Here is a 12,495-nt window from a genome sequence, read left to right on the forward strand (position 1 = left end):
AGGAGGAGAAGCAAGAGCTATTCCTTGAAAAGGAAAACGTGCCTGTATACATACCCATATGTATATATACACACATGTATAAAAATACTGAGATACCTACACACATGATTATACATTGCACGTGCATTATAAACACATATGTATGCATGTATGTGTTCAGAGATGTAATTTCATGGGTGTCGGGGAGTCTCAGTGTGGAAACTCTTTCCATAGATACATATGGGTTGGTAGTCTAAGAAACCCGCCCCAGTGCCTGAGTGGTTATGGGACTCAACCATGGTCCAACAGCCAGCATTTGTAAGAGGCAAGACTTGAACTTAGGGCTACTGACTCTAAAGCTACCTCTACCCACTATGCTGGGCTCACTCTCCAGACACACACACACACACACACACACACACACACACATATATATATATACATATATACATATATATATATTTCAGAGAGAAAAAAATGTATGTATATGTATATGTGTATATGTACTTATAGCATGAGAGCTCTACAGATATATACATGCATGAATATGAGCATCCAGTAGCAATTCATCCTTATACAGCTCTTTAACATTTGCAAAGTGCTTTCCTCACAACAACTCTCTGAAACAGAAAATATGACTATTTTTATCCCCATTTTACAGATGAGGAAGCTAAGTCCATTTTTGGAGAAGGAAATGGCAAATCACTAAATGGTATCTTTGCCAAGAAAACCCCAAACAGACAGAACAAGCTGTGTCCCAGAGAATTTAAATGACTTGTCCAAGGTCACCCAGTAGTAAATGTCAGAGCTAGGATTCGAACCCAGGCATGCGTCTTGACTCAAAGCCTTGACTTTCTCCTTCCCATTCCCATGCCCTGCTGTTTTGCTTATATATTAATGTTTGTGACCTTGTCTCCAAATCCTCACAGACACAAATGCATTCCCTTCTGCCTCCTCTATTATGTCTACCAATGGACAGAGGATCTCGGTTTCTTCCTGCCCATTTTTCTTCTGGCCATGGGGATGCCCCGACTTTGTCAGATTCATGCCCTGGTATTAGCAACAGGTCTCTAAGGCTGGCTTTGCCATCACTACACTGAATGCCTAGACCAATGGTGTCAAAGTCAAACAGGAAATGAACCTCCCAAATGGTACCTAAGGATCCTTGTGGCTCTTACAATGACTTAGGAAACTGCGTGTTAGCATTATCTGGGTTCTACTGTATTTTTATTTATTTTTAAACATTTCCTACTGACATTTTGATCTGGTTCAGGTTGCTCCAGAGATGACTGCCTCTGTCCTAGACCCTTCCCATAATCAGAGCAGCCTCTTGAGCCAGGATCAAACAGATTAAGATGGAGCCAAAGCTGGACCAACCCGCCTCAGCTAACTGCTAATCTGGCACAACAGGAGTGGGTGAGCACAGGGCAGCCAGGGACTGAGATGGGAGAAAATAACACCCTGCCCTGCACCCCATACTTGATCACTTCTCCCTTTTAGCCTCATCTTTGAATGACTTTGAGGAGAAAAAAAGGAAGAGAAACAGAAGTACAGAGGGAGCCTCAGTCTGTTGGGAAGCGTTAGAATCAGAGGATGTGAATTGGCATTCAAATTGTTGCTTATTACTTGTGGGACCCCAAGCTGGTGATTTTGCTTCTCCGGAGAAGTCATTTTGTCAACTCTGCAAGAGGGCAATTTGGGGCAGCTAGGTGGCTCAGTGGATTGAGAATGAAGACTAGAGATGGGAGATCCTGGGTTCAAATGTGGCCTTAGACACCTCCTAGCTGTGTGACCCTGGACAAATCACTTGATCCCCCATTGCCTAATCCTTACAGTTCTTCTGTCTTAGAACCAATACATAGTATTGTTTCTAAGATAAAAGGTAAAGATTAAAAAAAGAGGTGCTAGTTAAGTGGTCCCTGTTAGCCCTAAGCCCTGTGCTCCTAGGACTAGGTTGGGGTGGCAGAGAAAACCGAGGTGAGAGAATGGAATTAAAACCATCCAAATAAGAAAGAGTGCATCACAACCACTATGCATGCCTACAGCATCCTATCTCAGGCGCCAGGGGAAGAGACACCTTCCACTCTGCAGCTTTTGACAGAAAGGGCAGATGGTTGATTTGCCAGACTCATTAGAACAGTTCCTATGATGAAAAGGTTAGAAAATAGGATTTGGAAAAACAAAACAAAACAAACAAAAAGCAATGGGATAATTTGGTGTATTTCCTATCTAGAGCCTTTCCCTGCACTCACAGGGCTGGCAACCTTGACCACTGATCCCACTCACCCCATCCCACCCACCCCAAAAAAGGAAAATAAGTTTAGCCTGCTAGGAGTCTACATAATGCAGTGTAAAGAGGAGCAGGTTTGGCATCAGAAGACCTGAGTTAGGACAATGGCTCTGCTATTCGACCTTGAGCAAGATCTTACCTCTAGGTCTCAATTTTCTAGCCTTTAGTTAGTGCTTGAGGTGTTACAGTAGATAGAGCATTGTGCTTAGAGTCAAGAAGATCTGAGTTCAAATTTGACCTTAGACCTAGCTGTGTGACCTTGGGAAAGTCATTTAATTTCTCTTTGCCTTTATCCACTAAATAAGGGAATGGCAAACCACTCCAGTATTTTTGCCAAGAAAAACCCCATGGACAGAAGTCCGTGAAGTCTTGAAGAGTCAGACCTGACTAAAATGACTGAACAAACATGTCAGACATGTTTTATAAATATGATGTCATTTGATCCTCACAACTACCCTGGGTGGTAGGTGCCATTATTGTCCTTATTTTAAAGTTGAAAACATTTAGAAGAGGAGGAGTTAAATGACTTATCTAGAGTCATAGAGCAAATAAGTGTGTAAGGCAAGATTTGAATTCAGGTATTCCTGACTTCAAGCCCTTAAGCTAATTCATTGATTTCATCACTGAAGTGCCTCTATAAAATGAGAGTTGAATTAAATGGTTTCCAAGGCTCCTTTCAGCAATAAATTTGTGATACTAAGAGAAGGATGAGAGGAAGAATTGAATAACCCTTTTCTGATTCCCTGGTATTCTGTTGTGCAGAGGTTATTGTTAATTGGTACTGATCTAATCTAGAGATCTAGACCATATACACAATGCCTTGCAAATAGTAAATACTCAATAAATGTTTTCTGAATGAATAGGACCTACGGGTTAGGAATGAAGCTAAAACAATGAGGTCCCTATCAATCCATCAACCAAAGAACAAGCCTTCATGGCTTTCCTTCTGTCTCTGCTAAGCTAGGTGCTGGCAATATCAATCTAAAGAACAAAATAAGTTACATTTTCAGAATATTCTTATATATTCTTCTTCTTAATTATATTCTCAAGGAAGTCAATGTATATATGTGTGTATGAGTATATACAAAAGAAATGAGAATAACTTTAATTAAATCCATAGTAGTTTAATACCAGATGGGGAAGGAAGCAGGACAGTGGCAATTGGAGTGGTTATGGCTGAAGAAGGAAAGGCTTCATATAGAAAGTGGTGCATGAGCGGATTCTGGAAGGAAGGAAAGGGTTCTGTGTGGAGGGAATGAATTGCAGCCATAGGAGATGACAAGGGACCAGGAGACAGGCAAGGAACAGAAAGAAGGACAATTGGATCCACAAAGGTCAATTAACTTTGCTCTGTTCCTCGATCACAATGCCACATCTCTAACCCTGGCCAACCATCTCAGAAATGAGCACCATCAGTCATGAAGGAGCCTGTGGCCAAACTTAGAATGGCTAAACAGAAATTCTCCCAGTCCTGGAAAAACAGCCCAACCTTCAGGTTCTGTGGCCTGCCTATAGAGCAGCAGCATTTTCATCTACAAAATGGAGCTATATCATTATGGAAATTAGGGAAGTATGGCCAACAGGAAAGCTTTCCTGGATCTGAAGGTTATAAGAAAGTAGAAAAGGTCTCTCAAGATAATTACTGTATCTCCTTCCCTAGAGATGTCTAAGAATAGGATATACATCTGTCCAGGCTGATTTGGGTTTACTCTTGCCAAGAGGAAGGGCGACAGACTCATTTGTTCCCCATGCTAAAGACTAGGTTGAGCCACAGAGCTCCCCATTCTTCTTCTGTCTCTTTGTCTCAGTCCAGACGCCTATGGTGGGGATTGTCTGGTTGAATAATGAGAAAATCACCAGGTAGGTATTGGAGATGCTGCCTGGGGCAGACTCCCATATTTCTTCCTCTCTCCTCTTGTTCTCTAAGGCATTGAGAAGGGTCCTCAAAATTCTAATCACAGGCTTGACTGATGGTCACAGTGGCACAGGACCACAGGGCCCTGATTCCCAGTGGAAAAACTCTCCTCCCTCTCTTATAACTGTGTAGTCTCCCCTAAGAAGTAATCCCTCTCTTCTCAGGAGCACAAGCCCATGTCCTAGACCTAGCTGGGGTGAGTAGTCAGAGGCAGGAGAGGAGAGTGAGACACAGCCCACAGGAAAGGCCATCTCTTCTATGCAGGGTAGATGAGAGGCAAATGAGCTTTTTAAATGTCAGGTTAGACCAGAAAAATCTAACATTTTCCATCAACAAATACCTTTGGCATCTTGTCCACTTTCATTTTTTTCCCTCACATCTCCCTACTAAGTAGCTTAAATCCTTCACTTAAGCCTAATCATTCTTTCCCTCCCTACTTTCCCTCTTGCCAAAGATTTTTTTTCCTTCCCTGATAATTGTTCCATCCCCAAGTCATTGAAACTCCCTCCTTTACCTCTGGGGTATGCAGGGTGGAAGGATCCATATCTATGATCTTGAAAACAAATCTGATTTGGGGCCAGTCTAATGGCTTGGGATTCATAATTCAAGTAGGCAAATATTCCAGCCTAGGGCTTCAGGCAGATGTTAGCAAATATGGCCTGAAGACATTGGTCAGTCAACTGGTCCATATGCATTAATTGAGAACCTATTATGTGCCCAGATCTGTGCTAAATTCTAAAAGATACAAAGATAGACAAAAGAGAGTCCCTACCCTCAACTTACAGTCTAAAGAGGGAGACAAAGTGAAAACAGATATGGCATAACATAGATATATATGGCATAAATTGGAGATCCTCAATAGAGGGAAGACACTAGCATCAGGAGGGATTGGGAAAACCTTCTTATAGATAAAATATTTGTAGAGACTTAAAAGAAGTCAAGGAGACCTGGATCTGGAGAAGAAGAAGGAGACTATTTAGGGTAATTGGGAAGAGATCCCTCAGAGGTGAAACTTACAGGTATGGGACTGAACTGTCAGATAACAGTAAATAAAAGATCTGCTGTGCAAAGATGTGTATAAGAAGCACAGGTGGACCATCTTCTTCTGAGGACCATTCCAGAGCCCCAGATTCGCTCAACACATTCAGGGGAACACTATTTGCTGGAATGAGAGCCTATTCCAACAATAACAATAAGCAATGGCTTAAAGCACTCTGGGAAATTCAGCTATGTATCTTTAACATTCCAGAAGAAGCATGAGGGGATGAAACTGGACAAGAACTCTCTTTCTTACTTCAAAGTGAGATAAACCAAGAGCCAGAGAAGGGAAATAATCTGTTCACTTCCACTCCTTAAACTGATAATAGGGACTCTCAGGGAAGTGCTGAGTCACTTTTGATATTACCATTGTTTTATCCTTCTATTTAAGTGCTTACTCTGTGCCAGGCACTGTGCTGGGAATATTGGTACAAAGAATAAAGCAATCCTTACTTCTACAAAGCTTAGGTTTTTTTTTTTTTTTTTTTAATTTTTTTTTTAATATTTGTTTTAAACCCTTAACTTCTGTGTATTGGTTCCTTGGTAGAAGAGTGGTAAGGGTGGGCAAGGGGGGTCAAGTGACTTGCCCAGGGTCACACAGCTGGGAAGTGTCTGAGGTCAGATTTGAACCTAGGACCTCCCGTCTCTAGGCCTGGCTCTCAATCCACTGAGCTACCCAGCTGCCCCCCAAAGCTTAGGTTTTAATGGGGTAAAGAAATAGAAATATATTTAAATCTCTACTAGATTAAGTCTATAGCTATATTTCTATCTATAAAGTACAAATATGTACAAAGTAGATAAATATAAGGTACTTTGGGAAGGGGAAGAAGAGAAGTCATTAGTAGTGGGAAGTAGGGGATGGCCAAAGGTTTCTCATGGAAGATAGTGCTTGAGCTGCATCTTAAAGAAAGAGAAGAGGGCAGCGAAGTGGATCAGTAGATAGAGAGCCAGGACTGAAGTCAGGAGAACCTGGGTTCAAAACTGGTCTTCTAGCTGTGTGACTGGCCAAGTCACTTAACCCCCAGTGTCTAACACTACTCTCTGTCTTAGAATCAATATTCAGTATTGATTCTAATACAGAAGATAAGAGTTTAAAAAAAGAAGAAGCTAAACAGAGAGTGTTATGCTGGGGTCAATAGGGAGCCACTGACATTCACTGAGTAGAGGGATAGATCTGTACCTAAGAAAAAGAACTCTGGTAGCAGTGTGTAAGGAGAGACATCTGTTACTTTCCCGGCTATGCTTTCACATGGTCCATATCCATTCCTCTCTCCATCCCTATACCTGTTCTACCAGGGGCTCCAGGCTGAGCACTAAGTTCTTCCCTGGGAATCCTAGATAAAATCTTTTCTTTCTTTTCCTCTTTTGGCCACAGTATTCCTATGAAGGCATGGAGATCAACAGCCTGCCCGTGGAGCTGACTGTCGTGTGGAATGGGGACTTCAACATTGACAACCCAGCCCAGAATAAAGGTATGGACTCCAGCAGCAGCCATGATGCTTAGGGCAGCCCTGGGATGGGAAGGATAGAGTGGAAACAGAGGCAGCTTCCTGGCTCTTTCAGTGACCCTCCTTTGATCCCCTAAACCAGGGGTCGGCAACGTATGGCTCTCGAGCCTTATCTGGCTCTTTTGAGGGCCATATCTGGCTCTTTCTGCAGGAGCCATGAAGTCCTTTTTTTTTCAGGCGCTGTTACAGGAACACGCACTGTGAGCACTGTATGGCTCTCACGAAATTACATTTCTAAAAATGTGGCGTTTATGGCTCTCACGGCCAAAAAGGTTGCCAACCCCTGCCCTAAACAGTTGCAAATCACCATTGCTCCCCCTGCCTTAGCTCTAGTTCCTTCTCCATCTCCTCCTTTTACTCTTCTCCTCTGTTTCTTCCTCGAAGCCCAAAACAGCCAAGAGTGGAGAATGAATTTGTGGGGAAAAAAACTATTAAATGTTATTTCTCTTCTCTTTCTTACAGGCTTAGACTATTCTGATAGGAAGGGACTTTCAAGCTCATCTAGTCCAATTCTTCCATTATACAAGTGAATCCTAGAGAAGTCAAATTCAAGGTCATGCAGTTAATTAATTAGAAGCCAGGTTCCTTTATTCTCTCCCTTGCCAGCATTCTCCCCTAGATGACAACCCCACTGACTTGGTCATGGCTTTACCTCAAAGAAACTAATATCTCCCCACCAAAAGACCCTTCCCCTCAGTGTCTAGGAACCCACACACAGATTCTTTGGAGCCTACTTTGTGTATTTAGACATAATCTTATGGGGAGTGGCAGGACTGTACTCTGGAGGTATGCTCATATATTTGTATTGTAAGCATATATGGGGGCGAGGAGGAAGAGGGTGGTCTACACATTTTTGCATGTGTGTATGGGCAGGTAAATAGATATCCCTGACCTTCCCCCTCTGGATAGCTCACAAATCAGAAATCCCTTTACTTCCTCCAGCTTTCCTATTCCTGTGGTATCTCCCTTTCCTCTTAGATTTTGACTGGTAGTCTTTTGGAATAATACAGGGACCATGCCGGAATGAGAACAAATTGTTAAAGGGGGTAAGAGGACCATCCTTTCCATATGAAGCCCATCTCTCCAGGTGGGGGCAGCTGGCTTCCAATGGCTTGCATCTTAGTCAACGCTAAATAGCCAGAGTAATGAAGCTGTCATCTTGTCTCCTGAACCCTACAGCTGAGACCACCTCCTCTGCTCCGTTGGCTCTAGCCCCAGGCTCCATTCCCTGCTCCTTAACCTTCTTCTTTAGCCTGTCTCCTGTGCTTTGCCCACAGTTCATCTTTACAAATGTGGAGCCATGCGAGAAAGCTGTGGCTTGTGCCTCAAGGCTGACCCAGACTTTGAGTGTGGCTGGTGCCAAGGGCTGGGCCAATGCACCCTCCGGCAACACTGTCCCACCCAGGAAAACAAATGGCTGGAGCTGTCCAGTACTAATGGCAAGTGCACCAACCCCCGCATCAATGAGGTGAGTCAGAATCTCCTCTTGTCTAGGTCCTGGATTCAAAGTAGACCTCAGAGAGAGAGCACTGGAGCCCAAGCGGGCCAGGATGGGGTCGTCTCCTAGGATTACTGCAGGTGGGGCATGCTCAGGGATGATATGGCTTATTGGCTCTCACTAATTAACTTCCCATCCCAGCTGAAAAGTCTTGGTCAGTCCCTCTCTGATTTCTCTCCATGATAATTAACAACAAAATTCATGGCAATAACCAGCATTTATATAGTATTTTAAGGTTTTCAGAGGACTTTTTTTTTACAAATCTTATCTCATTTTGTCCCCACAACAATCCCAGGAGACAGATGCCATTATTCCCCCAATTTTTACAGAAAACAGAACTGAACCTGGGAGAGGTTATGTGACTTTCCCAGAGTAAGAAAGTGTCTGAGGCTAGATTTGAACTCAAGTCTTCCCAACTCTCTTGAGAGATCATAGAACTGCTGGTTATACTGGAAGTCATTTAGTCCAACTGTGTCATTTTACACATGAAGACAACTGAGGTCCAGAATGGTTAAGGGTCTTGCCTGAAGTTATAGAAAAGTAAAAGTGAAAGACCAGGCATCCTAAGCCAGATCTTTTGATTGCAAATCCTATGCCATTTGTGCTGTGCCCTCCAAGGGGAAAAGTCAGTCAATGACCCTGCCTGAGCACCCATTGTGTCATTTCTTTTAGCCAATCAATCAATTAATCAGTAAACACTAAGTGCCTACTGCATGCCAGGCCCTGTGTGAAGTTCCCAGAGCACACAATGATGAATCCTGACAAGGATGTGGCTTTTTACAGATAGTTTCTATGAACTTCTTAAGCATCACTTTATTTGATCCCTACAACAATTCTGTGAGTGGAGATAACAATATTCTCACTATTTACCCCATGGATATAGCAAGGATTAAATGAGATAACAGGTGTGAAGCATTTTGTTAACTGTAAAGCATTATGTAAATACCAGCTATGATTATTATTAATATCATGGGAAATGCTGCGTGGCATAATGAATGGATAGGGAATAGGCATCAGATTCAGGGCGCCCTGAGTTCAAGTCCTGCCCCTAACACCCACTGCCTGGGTGAGACCCTGGGCAAGTTGTTTAACTTTCTAATGCCTGAGGCAACTCTCTAAGACCCCAGTTTATGAAAGAAGCTTGAACCCGGGGTGCTAGACGGACTTTCCTCACTCAGCAGCTTCTTACATCAAAGACATCCATCTTTTGGCCACCACTCTCAAACAGGTACATGCATATAGTATACGTGTAAGGACAGGGCATGAAGACTAGCCCCGGAATATCATTGATACAGGAAAATCCCAAGTAAGGAAGCTTCCTCTACCAATTCAGGTTGGCCCCTTCTCAGTCTCTTAGGATGTAAAGTAAAGATAATGTGATGTCTGCCTTGTCTACCATCTATATTTATAATCTACGTACACATACATACTCCATATACACACATGGGGGATATGTGAATATTCTATTATATACGTGTTCAATCATTTCAGTCTTATCCAACTCTTTATTACTGCATTTGGGGTTTTCTTGGCAGAGATCCTGAAATAGTTTGCCAGTTCCTTCTCCAGTTCATTTTACAGGTGAGGAAACTGAGGTTAAGTGACTTGCCCAGAGTCACACAGCTAGTAAACCTCTGAGGCCAGATTTGAACTTAAGAAGAGTCTTCCTGACTCCAAGCCCAGAACTCTATCCACCGTGCCACCTTGTTGTCAGTGTGTGTATGTGTGTGTGTGACACACACACACACACACATATATAAATATATATATATATACACATATATATATATATACTAGATATATATTGTGTGTATACTCTGTGAGCATATATATATATGTGTGTGTGAGTGTATGTATATAAATATATATATATACACACACACACACACACATATATATATATATGTGTATATTGTGTGGATAGAGACATGTGTGTCTGTGTGTGAAAAATTGCTATGTCCTCCTAAAGACTGTAATCTCCATAAGGGAGGAGATTGAGGATTCCTTATTTACGCAATACTATATATTTATTTTACATAAATTTTATTTATATATTTATTTCTATTTAAATTTATTTTTATATAATTTATATAAATTAAATAAAAACAACTATATAAAAATTTTATTTCCAGGCATAATGCTCTGAACACAGTAAATGCTTAATAAATAAGAAAGGCATCATGGGTATAGGTAGAAAGAGCACCAGACAGGGGCTTAAAACCAGATGAAACACTGTCTCTAGCATTCTTTCATGGTGCAACATTGGGCAAATCACTTAGCCTTTCTGAGCTGAGCTTGGTTCTCTCCTCTGTCAAATGGGCTGGGGATGTTTCTACTCCCTGGTTCTTGGAATTGTTGGGAAGAAAGTACTTTGTAAATTCTATGCAAATAGAAATGTGAACATAGTTATTTCTTAATAATTAGGTAAGGCCAGAATTCTGTGTGTGTGTATGTAAGTGTAAGACCACTTGGGCAGTCTAGAGAAGCTTATGAAACACTCAGAAGAATGTTTTAAATGCATGAAATATATATCATTACAAAGGAAACCAAATATATTGTCCATCCGACAGGGACTCTACTCAGGAGACAATGAGACCAAAGCAAGGTAATGTAGCAAAGCTTTATTAGAGGAAAAAAAAGTGGCAAGGAAGAATCCAGTGCCAGTAGAAGTGGCTACAGAGTCCCATCCAGATGGGGGAATCATGAGATATTATAGCATTAGGGAGGTTCAGAGGTAATACGACTTAGGTTGCTCTATTGATTGTCTCTGGGGCAGGTGAGCCACTTGGATTAAGTTCATTGGATGTTCCTGAGAGAGATGGGGAGTCCCAGGCTCAAAGTTGCAGGATATTGTTGACAACTGTTTTGTTGGCTTTCTATTGCCTAGCTGGGGCTTGTTGGTTTCCTGTTGCTTAGCTGGGATCTCCAGTTTTATCAGTACCCAAATGCTATTATCAATATATTTTAAAAATAAATTTCTAGAGGGGTAGCTAGGTGGCCAGGCCTGGAATAAGAAGGACTTGAGTTCAAATCTTGCTTCAGACACTTCCTAACTATTTGATCCTGGGCAAGTCATTTTCTCTTGTTTGCCTAGCCTTTGCCCTTCTGTCTTAGAGTTGTTATTAAAACAGAAAGTCAGGGTTTTTAAAAATAATAATAAATTTGTAGATCCCCAGTTAAGAACTTGTGATAAGGGGAAATTAATATTATTATTCCATTATTAAGTCAAAAAAATTATGACATTTTGAGAGAAGAATGACATCATGGATAGAGAACTAGTCTAAAAGTTAGGAACACTTCAGTTCTAGTCTACCTCTGACTCATACTGATTTTGTGATCCTGCTAGGTAAATTATTTAATTAAAGCCCCAGACAGTTCTCTGTGATTATAAATTGGGAAGCAGGCACCAATCAATCAACCAATCAGAAATTCTCTAAAATTCTCTAAAGAAATTAGACATCTGTTAAAAAAATTGAATAGGGTATCCAAAGAAAGAGCCCTCCCTGGCTCTGGAGGTAGAGGACCCTAGTTCAAATCCCACCTTTGGTTATTATTTTCTTGTGTCACCATTAACAAGTCATTTTATATCCTTAGGCTTCAGTTCTTCTGAAAATGAGGAGGTTGGGCTAAATGGCCTCTGTGGCCCCTTACAGCTCTAGAACTAGGATATTAAGCTTATCACAATGAATGTTTGTAAAGTGAATGCATAGGAGGCAGCTACCTGGTTCAATACATAGAGTGTCAGGCCTGGAGATGGGAGATCCTGGGCAAGTCACTTAACCCCCATTGCCTAGTCCTTACCCTTCTATCTTAGAGTTGTTACTAAGACAGAAAATAAAGGTTTAAAAAATGTAAACAAAGTGAATGCTAGAATCTTGAATTTTCTTCATGAGTAATAAGATCTCCAGAAGTCCCTTACAAGTCAGAGCTGCCCTCTGCCAGGATCACACCCTATTCCATGGTAGAAGGAAAAAGCTACAGCCTGATGTGCTCAGGACATTGGTCCATTTTCCCTTAGTTCTTTAAATGCCCCTACTGTCCATATCCTAGGACACACTGTGTACGTTTGAATTTTTGCCCTCTCCCCTTTCTCTCTCTCTTCACCCATTTCTTACTCCTTTTTTCTTTTCTAATTAGTAGTGAGGAAAAGATAGGAGGATGCCCGATTGGATAAAATCAGCAATCAAGACTGATGTGATTGGTTCTCACACTACTGGTTCTTTGCACTTTTGTTCCATCCATTGAGAGGTTCCTTTCCCAGGTTCTC

At 41.7% G+C, this 12,495-nt stretch overlaps 1 protein-coding gene across 1 annotated transcript in view; it reads left to right on the top strand.

Moving 5' to 3' along the window:
* PLXNA4 (plexin A4) overlaps nt 1-12,495 on the top strand; it is a 588,990-nt gene that overhangs the window by 482,485 nt on the left and 94,010 nt on the right. The window contains exons 10-12 of the mRNA XM_044679013.1: nt 6,598-6,694; nt 8,008-8,198; nt 10,799-10,833. Of these exons, the coding sequence (XP_044534948.1) occupies nt 6,598-6,694; nt 8,008-8,198; nt 10,799-10,833 (323 nt within the window). The remainder of the gene's footprint in view (nt 1-6,597; nt 6,695-8,007; nt 8,199-10,798; nt 10,834-12,495) is intronic.

This window comes from Gracilinanus agilis, chromosome 5 (genome assembly GCF_016433145.1).
Source record: "Gracilinanus agilis isolate LMUSP501 chromosome 5, AgileGrace, whole genome shotgun sequence".
Taxonomy (NCBI): Eukaryota; Metazoa; Chordata; class Mammalia; order Didelphimorphia; family Didelphidae; genus Gracilinanus; species Gracilinanus agilis.